A 15,021-nucleotide genomic window follows, 5' to 3' on the forward strand; every position below is an offset into this window, starting at 1 on the left:
TCGATCCTAGGTAGAGGCAGATATTTCTCTCTCTCTCTGGGCACAATGAGAACATATTTGCTGAATGAAACTCCGCATTGGCGACAGGAAAGGCATCCAGCCAGTAAACACTCAGCTTCATTCAGTTGCCCAGATTCTGCCCCAAGGCAAAGGATTATGAGGTCTGGGGTCATTAAAAGAAGATGATGATGATAGTGTCAACTTTTAGAAATATCCAGGCTGATCGCCTTATAGCAAAATTCCATGCAGAAAATCCAAGCAAGCTTGGGGGGGGGGGTGCATCCCTAAGTTATACACCTGTACTCAAATTGTTTTGTTTCACACAGATTGTTTTCGGGAAGTGAGGGGAGCCGGATGTCAACTTGTAAAGCATTTCCATGACTACTATTGTTGACATAGGAAAAGGGAGGATAATTCCATGCATCCCTTTGGCCAGAGTCAAGTCTCATATTCCTACGGCTGGCGTGTGAAATGCGCATGTTCATAACGTGCCATAGCACCTTGTTGGTGAATGTGATTTATGACACAGACAGAAGGGAGGGGAAAAAGAGGTAAAGTTGAAAAGCAAATAAGCAGAAGTCAGTTTCGGCTCTGCAGAAGAACATGCCAAAATGTTGATCCTAATAAATGAATGGATTTCTTTTAAACTTTGCCTCGAGGCTCGTAAATTAATTAGGTCATCTTTTGGGAACTTCACAGATAGAGGTTTCTCTGTTGGGGCAGGCTCAATTCAATGGCAGCCAGTTGCCAACCCCTCTCATAGCACCACAATGTTTTTTAATCCCACCAAATACTTACTCCAGAGCTAATAGGCTCCTGTTGACCATCAGGGATTTAGCCAGAGCTTTGGCTCCTTTGGTACCAATCTGGTTTTCTGCTAAGCTGTGAAAAAATAAGTAATTTAAAAAATAGTTAAAGGTATTATATGTATGTATGTATGTATGTATGTATGTATGTATGTATGTATGTATGTATATGAGTGTATATCTATCATCTATCTATCTATCTATCTATCTATCTATCATCTATCATCTATCTATCTATCTATCTATCTATCTATCTATCTATCTATCTATCTATCTATCTATCTATCTCTATCTCTATCTCTATCTCTCTATCATCTATCTATCTATCTATCTATCTATCTATCTATCTATCTATCTATCTATCTATCTATCTATCTATCTATCTATCTATCTATCTATCTATCATCTATATATGTTACAACCCCTGGTATAAGTTACAACCCCCGGTATACCCAAATATGGGAGGGAGCTCACTACTCCCCCTTTCTGTCCTTCGGCTCCCTACAGAAGACCATCCAGGCAGAAAATCATATTTTTATTTTTAATGTTGCCTTTGCTATGTTTGTGTTGTATTTGTGCTGATAAATAAATAAAGGGAGACTACTATAGATCTATTTCAAGCTATTTAGCTCTCATCAGCTAGCCATACCCTTACTGGGATTCGAATACCAGGTTCGAATCCCAGTAAGGGTATGGCTAGCTGATGACAGCTGAATAGCTTGAAATAGATCTATACTAGTCTCCCTTTATTTATTTATCAGCACAAATACAACACACACACACACACACACACACACACACACACACACACAAGTTCACTAATAAAGACCAAATAGAGCCTTTTAGGCTGGTGCCTAGGCATGCATATTTTCCAATGAGACAAATCAGGGCAGGAAGATCATTTTATTACAATTTGTCAGAATATTCAGACAAAAGGGATTCCTCTCATGCAAAGAGGGAACCCCGATTCTTAGCTTAAATTCCCTTTTATAGTTAACGCAAAAAAGAAAAGAAGAAATGCAAGAGGAAAGTTGATAGAATAGAATGATACGGAAGGCAGAGTAGGAAGGGCCCTTGGAGGTCTTCCATCCCAACCCCCTGCTTAGGCAGGAAACCCTACACCACTTCAGACAAATGGTTATCCTCCCCCTGCCCCCCAAGCAGATATTTTATGCCCATTAAGAAAGACTGGGCCAGCCTATCTATAAGACAAAAGACCTTCAGCCACAGCCCCTTCAGGGCATAATAGCATTTAGCCCCCTACCATTTAGCAGACGATATAGAGCTCACTACCTTGCGCAATCTGCAAAGGGTATTTCAGTCATTGCATCACCCTCAGAAACGTCAACCAAACTTAGCTCAGACAAAAGCACCTCGGCTTTGTACTTTGCCTATAGAGTCCGCTATGACCTCTACATAACCCCTGCATGGCCCCATGGGAGTCTGACAACACCCAATAGAATACTTGTTCTTGCACAGGAACAGGAAGCTCAAGTGCAAAGGCCAAGAGAAGGTATCAAACCCCTCCCACTCTCAACTCCATGTGGTCGGCTGCCCAGAATCTGTTTCATCAATAAATGGACCCTATTTCCAATCATCTTGCAGCCTCCGTTTTGTCTCCAGGGCCTTCCCACCCCCCACCCCTGGCTTGAAATGGAAACAGTTGGATATTTCTTCCCACGCCATCTAAAAGAATGTCGCGCTCAGTTGAGGCGACTGCAACGTTTGCAAGTCATTTTCGATCCCCCATCGCTCCGTCCCATCTATAAGAAATTATTCCTAAAAATGTAGTCTTCTCCTTCAAATGATCATGTCAGAGGAGATACCAATAGTCATTAATCATAAGGAAATTGCTTTATTAAATATTTGTTCCTTATTGTCTTACAAGTCATAAAAGCCTTGGGACATCAAGAAAAGTGACAGCCGCAAAAAAAAAATGTGTCCTGTCTCAATTTGACACTGCTAGAAATCAACAGAGATAGGATCTTTGAAAGACCAAGGAAGGAGAAGCAGGAAATGATCCATCTCCTCCGTCTCTGTTATGAGGTTGCAGTCTTATTGCCAGAAATGGGGGTGATACTATGATTTTTTCATCCCAAAACAAGGATAATTTCTTCCCCACGTAGGGGATAATTCTGACAGCTGCTAATAATTTCCAAGAATGGAAACAGAAATATAAAATGCCCATGTTCAATCTGTAAAGAGAATGAGAGGGGGGGGGGGGAAGAAAGGATGAGAGAGAGAGAGAGAGAGAGAGAGAGAAAGAGAAAAAGAAGGGAGGAGAAAAAGAAAGAGGAAGAGAGAGAGAGAGAAAGAAAAGGAGAAGGGAGGAGAAGGAGAAAGGAAGAGAAAGAATGAGAGAGAGAAAGAAAAGAGAATGAGAGGGAACGGAAAAGAAGGGAGCAGAAGGAGAAAGAGAAAGAATGAGAGAGAGGGGGAAAGAAAGGATGAGAAAGAGAGAGAGAAAGAGAAAGAGAGAAAGAGAAAAGGAAGAGAAGGAGAAAGGAAGAGAAAGAAAGAGAAAGAGAGAGAGAAAGAAAGAGAAAGAGAAAAAGGAGAGAGCGAATGAGAGCGAGAGAAAGAGAAAGAGAACAGAAGAGAAAGAATGAGAAAGAGAGAGAGAGAGAAAGAAAGAATAAGAGAAAAAGAAGAGAGAGAATGAGAGAGAGAGAAAGAGAGAAAGAGAAAAGGGAAAGGAAGAGAAAGAATGAGAAAGAGAGAGAGAGAAAGGAGAAGGGAGGAGAAGGAGAAAGGAAGAGAAAGAAAGAGAGAGAAAGAAAAAGGGAGCGAGAGAGAAAGAAAAAGAAGAAGAAGAAGGGAGCAGGGGGGGAGAAAGAGAAAGGAAGAGAAAGAATGAGAAAGAGAGAGAGAGAGTGAAAGAGAAAGAGAAAAAGAAGGGAGAAGGAGAAAGAGAGAGGGAGACAGAGAGAAAATTGTCCTCTCAATGAGAAATACCTGATTCTTTGAATCTGACAGTCTTTACCGCTCAGCACGCTGCTGAGAAGGTCCATGGCACTGTCTTTCAACTGGTTGCAATCCAACCTTGGCAGGGAGAGGAAAAAAAAGGGGGTGGGGGACCAAAGCATTTTCCATTAATCCAAGTTGGGGAGAAGAAAGAAATGGGTGGGTTATTTGAGCGTGGATGGAGAAATGGTGGAATGTTCCCAGTGGCTGTGAGAACATTTGACCCAAGGGGGGCTGGGTGGGTGTGAGACAGAGGTGGTACTCAGCAGATTCTGACCAGTTCTGGAGAACCGGTAGCGGAAATTTTGAGTAGTTTGGAGAACAGGTAAATACCACCTCTGGCTGCCTCCCCCCTCTATTCTCTGCCTCCCGAGTCCCAGCTGATCGGGAGGGAATGGGGATTTTACAGTATCCTTCCCCTGGAGTGGGGAGGGAATGGAGATTTTGCAGTATCCTTCCCCTGGAGTAGGGTAGAAATTGAGATTTTGCAGTATCCTTCCCCTGGAGTAGGGAGGGAATGGAGATTTTGCAGTATCCTTGCCCTGGAGTGGGGTAAGAATGGAGATTTTGCAGTATCCTTGCCCTGGAGTGGGGAGGGAATGGAGATTTTGCAGTATCCTTCCCCTGGAGTAGGGAGGGAATGGAGATTTTGCAGTATCCTTCCCCTGGAATAGGGAGGGAATGGAGATTTTGCAGTATCCTTCCCCTGGAGTAGGGTAGGAATTGAGATTTTGCAGTATCCTTCCCCTGGAGTAGGGAGGGAATGGAGATTTTGCAGTATCCTTCCCCTGGAGTAGGGTAGGAATTGAGATTTTGCAGTATCCTTCCCTTGGAGTAGGGAGGGAATGGAGATTTTGCAGTATCCTTCCCCAGGAGTGGGGTAAGAATGGAGATTTTGCAGTATCCTTCCCCTGGAGTAGGGAGGGAATGGAGATTTTGCAGTATCCTTCCCCTGGAGTGGAGTAAGAATGGAGATTTTGCAGTATCCTTCCCCAGGAGTGGGGAGGGAATGGGGATTCTGCAGTATCCTTCCCCAGGAGTGAGGTAAGAATGGAGATTTCGCAGTATCCTTCCCCTGGCATGCCCATCAAGCCATGAATGCCACACAATGGCCACAGAACCGATAGTAATCAACTTTGAATCCCACCACTGGTGTGAACCTAGGTGATAATCTGTCTTGAACCTATCTTGAATTGTTGGTTTGAAAAGGAAGATGAAGAATGGACAGAGCAGGGGGACTGACATTCTAGTTGTCTTCAGCCAGATGTCTACAGAGATTCTCCATCATCCAGGTCATGGTTGTCCCAAATATCCCCCCCCCAAAAAAGGTAACTAGACTTTCTTGTTTTTTTAATCTGAAAATGTTTCACTTCTTATACAGGAAGCTACTTCTGGAATAAAAAACCGAAGCAGTTTCTTGGGTGAGAAGTGAAATGTTTTCAAGGGGAAAAAGAAATCCAAGCCAATCCAGTTCTCTTTTTGAAAAAAAAAAAGCACCTTTTGGACCTGAGCTATAGGAATTCCCAGAAACAATCCAAGAAGCTGTCAGCCCTGAAACGAACCCAGATGGGGGCCATCTTTGTGGCTTCAGGGTTGCCCTTAGATGGGAGGGGGAGGGAAACCGTTAACTGGGGCTTTGCAGTCAAAGCAAAAGGTTTTCCTGTGGGAACCAAGGTCATTCCAACAGGTGGCTGGGGAGAGGAGGAGCAAAATATCCAAGCAACCGGCCAGCACTTCTATTGAACCATGTGACTGAGGACTTGGGGGGGGAGGGGAAACTTTCACTTTTGAATTGGGTGAAAACCGTGGGAACCTTCAGAGGCGGTTTTCACGGTTGCGCCAAAATGATGTATCCAATAAATTGTTCTTTGAAGAATTTCCTTGCCTCGGAGTTCTGCTTTCAATTGGATGCATCACTTGGAACACTGACAGTGATATGGGGAAGGGGGTAAAGTACTGAATGAGAAGAGGGGAGGTCCAAGTTCTAATTCATCCCAACCGTGGAAGATCCATGGGGGATGTTGGGCCATTTCCACCCTCTCAACCCAAGAGGTGTAATGGTGTTGTGGTGAAGGTTCTGTCAGGCCTCCAGTCATATTCCTTTTAGGATCTTTGGCCAGCCACACTTTCTATTATTTGACTATGCTGTTCCATTAGTGGGGAATAGGGAGGGGGGAATAGTAAGGAGCAGAATGTGTTGCTGTCAAAATAAAACATTCCTTTCTAGAAGCCCAAGGTCATCTTTTGTCTCCGCACCTCTGCACCTGACCGGAATTAGACAGGTGAAAATGCCAGCGTGGCAGAGGAAGATTGGACCATGTGATGGACTTGTGGGTGTGGGGGCAAGGTCTTGAACTTTCAACTGGGTGGAAACCCAGGAAGCTTTCAGATTCGGGTTAATGTCAGCGTTCCAAATATCATCCAGAATTAAATCAGAGTTCAAGGCATAGCTTTCATCAAAGTTCCAATTTAATAAGAGAGACATGTTGGTACAAACTGTGGAAACCCAGGAAGCTTTCAGATTCGGGTTTCCACAGTTTGTGCCAAGACGTCTCTCTTATTAAATTGGAACTTTGATGAAAGCTATGCCTTGAACTCTGATTTAATTCTGGATGATATTTGGAACGCTGACAGGTTTCTGTTGTGGGAGAAAATACGAGGGGGTAGAACTTTGTGCAACCATCATGGACTCCTGAATGAAAGACAGGATGTGCATCTTATATACAGGGCTGGGATCCTACTGGCTTAACAACCGGTTCACTGAGTATGCGCTTTGCATGCACAGTGTAGAGAAGACTTAACTTCTGGATTACTGCTTGGGAAAGAAAACAGCGGAGGCGTGGCAATCTACTCTGCCTTGCAACTCAGATCAGAAGATATGTAAAAGGTTCCCCTTGTACATATGTGCTAGTCGTTCCCGACTCTAGGGGGTGGTGCTCATCTCCATTTCAAAGCAGAAGAGCCAGCGCTGTCCGAAGACGTCTCCGTGGTCATGTGGCTGGCATGACTAAACGCTGAAGGAGCATGGAACGCTGTTCCCTTCCCACCAAAGGTGGTCCCTATTTTTCTACTTGCATTGTTTAAGTGCTTTCGAACTGCTAGGTTGGCCGAAGCTGAGGCAAGTAACGGGAGCTCACTCCGTTACGCGGCGCTAGGGGTTCGAACCGCCGATCTGCCGACCTTTCTGATCGACAAGCTCAGTGTCTTAGCCCCTGAGCCGCCACATCCCTAGACAGCTGAGAAGATAAAGGTAGGTAAAGTGCAGAGGCAGGCGGGCAGATGGGCGAGCCCACTTGCTCATGGGAGCAAACCGGTTCGCTCCCAGTGGATCTTCGGAGCTACCGATTTGCCCGAACCAGTCTGAACTGGCAGAATCCCACCCCTGATTTCTAATAACTGTCTAAATAATCAAGTTCTGCTGAGCCTCGTCTCATATTGATGTACACCACCCCGAGTCCCTTCTTGGGAGAGGGGGCGGTCTAGAAATCCAATAAATAAATAAATAAATAAATTTCAAACCCTGGATAAGACTTACCTGAGACTGCAACAGTAAAGAAGCTGGGAGAGAAGACTTTGCAAGATGTGATGAGTGAGACAATTGGAGAGATTGGCTTCTTCCACGCAGGCCTCTGATGTCTGGAGAACGTAAGCCAAGGCAGAGCAATTCATTGGGGTCAACATTCCAGCTAAGCTCTCGGTTTTCATGGCCTCCTCAATGTTGGCAGCCACCTCTGTGTGTTGAAGCTCGTGTAAGCACCGCACGAGGTTCACAGTCCTGCAGGAAACAACTTGGTCCACGGCCAGAATATTCTGGAAAAGGCCCACCACATGACTCTGGTAGCCGTGGTGTTCGTCCCTCACCAGGAACCAATCGGACAAGACTTTGTTTACCGGCGAGGAAAGGAGACCAACGAGGAAGCGCATAAAAACGTCCAGGTGCCCATCCTCGGATTGTAAGGATCTCTGGATGGCGTTTTTAACGTGGTTGACAAAGCCCAGCTTGGGCCAAGACATGCCACTTTCAACGAAGAGATCGAAGAGGGCGCGCTTGGCCACGGAATAATAATACGTAGCCGCGAGATATTCCTGAAACGTTAAGTGAGAGAAATAGTAGATGCTAGAAAACGGGGTCTCTTCCTTAAGCAGGATCCTACTGGATAAGCTGAAGTGAAGGGAAGAGAGGTCAACTCCATAAGCTTTCATGTCCTGCTCAACAAACATGTACTTCCTCTTGATCAGACTGTAGAAGGCCAATCGCCCCAGGCCATTCATTATTTTCTTGCCATTGTTCACCATTGGTTCAATCCGGAGGACTTCCTTCTGTTTCCCTTGCCAATCACTGCACAGCAATATTTTAAAGTAATAGGAATAGATTTCTGACAACGTCTTAGGGACGGCTGAAGTTTCCGGAGTCCGATCAGCTGCACTCGTTAGGAAATAGCCCATCGACGAGCCACAGATGCAGCAAAACGCTGGCACGGTGCAGAGGGCGTACAAGGACCGGTTGCCCTTGAGATGTTGCATCACACCGTCTGCTAAGCTTTGGTTTTCGCCGAACATGTGACCTAAATAGTTTTTGATTTCAGTCTCTCCGAAACCTTGCACCTCGGTCAACCGGTCCACCAGACCCCCTGGGATTTGGCTGGTTGCCGTTGGCCGGGAAGTAATCCAGATGGACATCTTTTGCAGCAGGTGGCCTCGGATGATGTTGGTGAGAAGGTTGTCCACTTGGATCTCCTTCTGGGGGTCCTTGCAAACCGTTGCGTTGGAAAAATCCAGGAGGGTCTTGAATTCATCTAGTCCATCCAGGATCAACATCTAGTCCATCCAGGATCAAAAGGACTCTGGCACTGCTCATGGGAAGAAAGCTGAGGTCCATTAAGTGGGGGGCTGCCAGCCTGACCAGCTTCTCGGCCGAGAGCTTTTCGTAAGCGTTTAGTTCCCGAAAAGTGAGAGGCAAAACAAACACGAACTTTTTGCTTATCTCTCTCTTGGCCCAAGCGTGGACAAAAAATTTGACCAAGGTGCTCTTGCCGATCCCCGCCACACCAATTGTCACCGAGACCCGTGGAGGCCTGCTGAGCTTGGAGAGAGGCAGGAAGAGCTTCTCCAGGGGGATCTTTTTGGAGATGTTCCTCAAGCCGTTGGTGGTTTCGATCTGGATGAAATCGTGTTGCTTCTGCTGGAGATCGCTCAGCCCTTCCACGAGGAGGAGATCGGTCAACCTCTCCAAAGGGATAAGTTCTGGGTTAGCGCCACACCAGGTCTGAAGACCCTCAATGTGCCTTTGGACCATTGGTTCTGCGAAGAAAGAAAGAAGAAGATGACCAAATGACCAGAGGTTCAGGAATGTCATGTCAGGAATTGGAGTAGTTGTCTAATTGGCCACAGATGACCTTCCCTATAGTTGAAGACCTTCACTATAGTTCCATGATGAAGAAAGTATGGCACACCTGCCAGAGGTGGCACGCAGAGCCCTCTCTGTGGACACACTGCTCTTCTGGTTTTCAGGGCGCATATGAACACCGGGCAGCTGGTCGGAAAATGGTATGAAAATGGCCCAAAGAATGCCCCCAAAACAGGTTTTTTTCAGGCTGTTTTTGGAGCATTTTCCTGGCATTTTCTGGGCTGTTTTCAGGCCTCTTTCATGCTGTTTTCTGGGCCATTTCCCCAGATGTTTCCAGGCCCAAAAAATGGCCAAGAAACAGGCATGCGTGCAGCGGCCAGCTGGTCTTCAAGGATCTGGTGCTTTGGTGCACGCATATGCACAAGCATGCAAGCATTTTTCTGATTTGGGCACTCGGAACAGAAAATATTTGCCATAACTGCTATAATTCAATAAGGCTCAAGGAGAGTGCTCTCTTCTAAATACATTCCTTCTTTTTCACGGATCAAATAGCATGATGCTCAGCACTGAAAGATATAGAGTAAGTCACTTGATATTTAAGGCTTTGAAAGGTGTAATAGTAAGGTTAAAGGTAAAGGTTCCCCTTGCACATATGTGCTAGTCGTTCCCAACTCTAGGGGGCCGTGCTCATCTCCGTTTCAAAGCCGAAGAGCCAGCGCTGTCCGTAGACGTCTCGGTGGTCATGTGGCCGGCATGACTCAACACCGAAGGCGCATGGAACGCTGTTACCTTCCCACCAAAGGTCATCCCTATTTTTCTACTTGCATTTTTTATGTGCTTTCGAACTGCTAGGTTGGCAGAAGCTGGGACAAGTATGGGAGCTCACTCCATTACGCAGCATTAGGGATTTGAACCACCAAACTGCTGACTTTCTGATCAACAAGCTCAGTGTCTCAGCCACTGAGCCACCGTGTCCCAAGTGTAATAGTAATCCCCTCCAAAATTCTGAACTGAAGGGACTGAAGACAATTGTATCAGTCAGTGTTGGCTTCAAAGGGAAATGAAAGTTCTGGTTATTTCTTCTTTATATATTTAGAATCTCCCATATGGGGAAAAACCCTAAACCAATATCCATACAAGGCCAGGAGTGGTTGAAGCATCTTGAAAGAAATGTGGTCCATAAAGTAAAGTGTTTTTCTTCTTTTTTGCTAAAAGTTGTTTAGATGAAAACTGTTCAGATGACTCATATACAAAAGTATTTTTCATAACAGGGGGAGGAGGAGGAGAAAAGGAGAAGGAGAAGGAGAAGGAGGAGGAGGAGGAGGAGGAGGAGGAGGAGGAGGAGGAGGAGGAGAAGGAAGAAGAAGAAGAAGAAGAAGAAGAAGAAGAAGAAGAAGAAGAAGAAGAAGAAGAAGAAGAAGAAGAAGAAGAAGAAGAAGAAGAAGAAGAAGAAGAAGAAGAAGAAGAAGGAGGAGGAGGAGGAGGAGGAGGAGGAGGAGGAGGAGGAGGAGGAGGAGGAGGAGGAGGAGGAGAAGAGGAGGAGGAGGAGGAGAAAGCGAAGGAGAAGGAGAAGAAGAAGTGGAGGAGGAGGAGGAGAGGAGGAGGAGGAAGAAGAAGAGGAGGAGGATTCCAAGCTGTTTTTTTTGCAATTGACAAAATCCTGTTAGTCAATTACAAAAGGCAGCTTTATCTGGAACAGATCACGTCCTGCGAGGATACCTTTAACACCATCAAAAACATCTGCCTATCCCAGATCTTTGGGGGAAAACTCAACAATTGGGCAAAAATGCCAAATCCAGCCTAAACATCTGGCTGAATGTGCACCCAACTGTAATAAAATCGAGCAAGACTGCGTCCCCTGGTAAGCCTATCTACTCACCATCCATCAGGGGTTTGCTGGGATCATTAGCTGCAATAGAGCATTGACTGCATGTAGCAGACAAATTCCACCATGTTCACCCTTCAAAACTGTCTCCTTGATGCATCCTATGGGAAGTCTTACTGGAAAGTCTTACTTTATCCATGATTCTGAAGGAGGAAAAAAAAAGATTATTGCTAAGGCAGGAAGGAAAACAATCAACCTTTTCAATACATCACCATTTCTCCTCTCTATTTTTATAAAGGCTGCGCGCCAAAGAATGGAGGCCTTTGAACTCTGGTGCTGGAGAAGACAACTGCGAATCCCTTGGACTGCAAGGTGATCCAACTGGTCAGTCCTAGAGGAGATCAACCCTGAAGACTCTTTATAGAAGGCCAGATCCTGAAGAGGAAACTCAAAGACTTTGGCCACCTAATGAGAAGGAAGGACTCCTTGGAGAAGAGCCTCATGCTGGGAAAGATGGAGGGCAAAAGAAGAAGGGGACGATAGAGAATGAGGTGGCTGGATGGAGACACCGAAGCAGGCAGCGTGAGCTTAAATGGACTCCAGAGGATGGTAGATGACAGGAAGGCCTGGAGGAACGTTGTCCATGGGGTCGCGATGGGTTGGACATGACTTTGCGACTAACAACAACATTTCTATTGTTGTATGTCCTACTGTTGTCCTAATAGCAGCACCCAAATTTATCACCTGGGTGGCACCTTATGGGAGAAGTCAATACATTGAGAGAACAAAAGGACTTGATCAATCCCAACTCCCCATCTTTATCTATCAAGGTTGCCTCCAGGAACAAAGACAAGAGTATGTATGTCAGCTACCTCTGGGCCTTACTCAGGAGATGGACAAATACTCAGGATTGTCATCTTCATACTAAAACAGTCTTGTCCAGAAACCTAATGCTCAGCAATTGCTGATGCAACATCCTCATTGCGTTGCTTAGTTCTGGGATGCCTATGTTGAGAAGTTGGATTGTTTTAAATCATTACACCGTTGGACAATAAATTGGCAAAATGCTCCACTGAGCAGAATTGGCTGGAATACGCCTTTCATTTTTCCTTCCGTTGGCCTTACTTGCTTTTCTAATCACCTCCCATTGTTTCGTACCAATTTCCACTCTTCACTCCTTCCCTGTCTCCTAAACTCACATTTACCATCTCTAGTAAAGGATAGCTTTCAGGCCATTTCCCTTTCATCTGGACTTACGTCCAGATGAAGAACCAGGAGCACTAACTCAGGACACAGATAAACCTCCAAGTGCTTCAAGGACTCTCTAAAACAGTATTTCTCAAGCTTGGCAACTTGAAGATGTCTGGACTTCAACTCCTAGAATTCCCCAGCCAGCGAATGCTGGCTGGGGAATTCTGAGAGTTGAAGTCCGGACATCTTCAAGTTGCCAAGCTTGAGAAATACTGCTCTAAAAGGATGCAAATCACCAGCTGTTTGCAAGGAGAATAAATCCTTCCATTCCTCCCTTTCTTGTTAAAGCTGAAGAAGCTTCTTGGATGAGAAGTGAACTGTCTTCAAAGAAAAAACAGGGAAAGTCCAGTTGCCTCTTGGAATCTCCAATATTTCAAGCAAAGCAAAATGCTTGAGTCACTAGTGGCTCAGGAGAGTGAAAGGGAAAAGAAGAATGAGCTGTTGTATTTAGGGGACTGGAGACTAAAACATATGAAGAACGGATGTCTAGCTTAAGAGAAAGAAGGACTAGGGGAGACATGATAGCTGTCTTCCAATATCTCAGGGGTTGCCACAAAGAAGAGGGAGTCAAGCTATTCTCCAAGGCACCTGAGGGTGGAACAAGAAGCAATGGGTGGAAACTAATCAAGGAGAGAAGCAACTTAGAACTGAGGAGCAACTTCCTGACAGTTAGAACAATTAATCAGTGGAACAGCTTGCCTCCAAAAGTTGTGAATGCCCCAACACTGGAAGCTTTTAAGAAGATGTTGGATAGCCATTTGTCTGAAATGGTATAGGGTTTCCTGCCTAGGCAGGGGGTTGGACTAGAAGACCTCCAAGGTCCCTTCCAACTCTACTATTGTATTGTATTGTATTGTATTGTATTGTATTGTATTGTATTGTATTGTATTGTATTGTTTCTCTCTGTTCATTTTGTTGCAATTTCCCTCTTTTCTGCATCTCTCCTCTGCTGATGTTTTACTATCGTCTTGAAAAATGGCCTGAATGTGTAGGATTAAACTTTCCTACGAAAGAGGGGGAGAAAAAAACCCACGTCTGCAAAAGGAAGATGACTCAGATAATCCCATCTCTTCAGGGGGGGGAAAATAAATAAAAACAAAAACTCCTCCGCTGAAAAGCTCTGCCCGGCAACCCAAATGGTGGCAGGACAGGACTCAGATCTCCCAAAACCAAAACGAATGTGCATTTTGTATCATAAACACCGTTGCCGATTCTCGTTCTCCATTTTGTGAGGCTTCCCCAGAATTTGATTCTTGTGGTGCTGAGTCAAAGCCACGAAGGTTTCCTGGCAAATGTCTTTCAGCCATTTCCCTTGCTGTTGTATTAAATTCAAAACCAAACAAAAGCGTCCCTCCCTGGTTGCACATCCCATGGGTCCCACCTGCACATCAGTGGCCACAAGATGCTATGATGTGACTGCCGTCAGAAGACGCACGACAGTTTTAAGCTTTGAAGGAAGAGGCCAAATCTTGGCTACACCGTTGTCAGGCGTAGCTTGTGTCTTCTTGTGACTTTTGGCTACCTTATCGGCAAACAAATTTAAAATAGCTCTTGCTTTCTCCTGTTCTTTTCTTTAAAAACCCATCTTCAAAATACAGGTTACGACCACGATTGACCCCAAAATTTCTGTTGTTAAGTGAGACGCTCATTAAGTGAATTTTGCCTCATTTTACCACCATTCCTGGCAACAGTTGTTAAGTGAAAAACACTGCAGTTGTTAAGTTAGTAACCAGGTCTGGCTTCCCCATTGACTTGGCTTGTCAGAAGGTCGCAAAAGGAGACTATGACCCCTGGGATGTTGCAACCGTCATTAATACGAGACAGATGCCAACCTCCTGCATTTCGATCCCATGATTAATGGGGATGCTGCAACCCTCCTAAGTGTGAAAATGATCATAAAAAGGGTCTACTTTTTTCAGTGCCGTTGTAACTAGGAACGGTCGCTAAATGAACCATTGTAAATTGAGGACTACGGGTACATATAGGCACACACACTTAATTTCCTATTCTCTGTAAATACTTACATTTCTTGAAGTTCCTCTGGGACTCCTTGAAACTTTCATTTTAAATCCAACCTGTATTTTGAGCGCTTCACTTTTGAATACGAGTTCCTTGTTTAGAAGATCTGGTTTTGAACGGGAGATATCTTGTCAGGATCAGCGGTTTCCAACGGCGTAGAGTTTTTATGATAAAAGGTAGATCCAGGTCTCTTTGGGGATGTTCTCGGTCCAAGAATAAAATTACGATGAGGCTAACTCGGGTTTGCAAATGACAGCTTTTCTTCTCACTGAATTGCCGACATGATTCAAGCAACGTTGCATTATCTTTTTTTAATGATTGTTGGGTGTTTTTTTTATTTTTGGTTCAGTTCAGAGTTTCGCTGCTCTTCGTCTCTTCCTGTGCTGCGGGGTCTAATTCGATCTTCCTTCCTGTTTGTTGCATAGGCCACAAGACAACCTGGTGCAGTGAGGTGGCCACCGAAGGAGCAACGTGACAGAGAGTGAACCACAAGGCTGTCTTGGTGGATGCTACCAGACTGTGGCAAAAGAGAGAGAGAGAGAGAGAGAGAGGGAGGGAGGGAGGGAGGGAGGGAGGGAGGGAGGGAGGGGGAGAGAGAGAGAGAGAGAGAGAGAGAGAGAGAGAGAGAGAGAGAGAGAGAGAGAGAGAGAGAGAGAGAGAGAGAGAGAGAGAAGAGAAACCACCTTTTTTAAGGTGAAAAATCAATGTTCAATCAATTGAAACAGAGTTAGGATTCCGATAGCAGAGAATATTTGTCGCTCGGAATTGAATGGGGAGGGAATACTGCATCCAGTTTGGGTTCCCATGAT

At 45.1% G+C, this 15,021-nt stretch overlaps 1 protein-coding gene across 1 annotated transcript in view; it reads right to left on the bottom strand.

Moving 5' to 3' along the window:
* Positions 1-14,270, bottom strand: part of NLRC3 (NLR family CARD domain containing 3) — a 30,636-nt gene extending 16,366 nt beyond the window's left edge. Inside the window, 6 exon segments of the mRNA XM_081966082.1 lie at positions 799-882; positions 3,762-3,848; positions 7,306-8,585; positions 8,587-9,071; positions 10,997-11,145; positions 14,218-14,270. Coding sequence (XP_081822208.1) covers positions 799-882; positions 3,762-3,848; positions 7,306-8,585; positions 8,587-9,071; positions 10,997-11,003 — 1,943 coding nt within the window. The 5' untranslated portion in view covers positions 11,004-11,145; positions 14,218-14,270.
* Between the last annotated feature and the right edge of the window lie 751 nt (positions 14,271-15,021).

This window comes from Natrix helvetica (assembly GCF_964273705.1).
Source record: "Natrix helvetica genome assembly, chromosome: 13".
In the NCBI taxonomy this organism is placed as follows: domain Eukaryota; kingdom Metazoa; phylum Chordata; class Lepidosauria; order Squamata; family Natricidae; genus Natrix; species Natrix helvetica.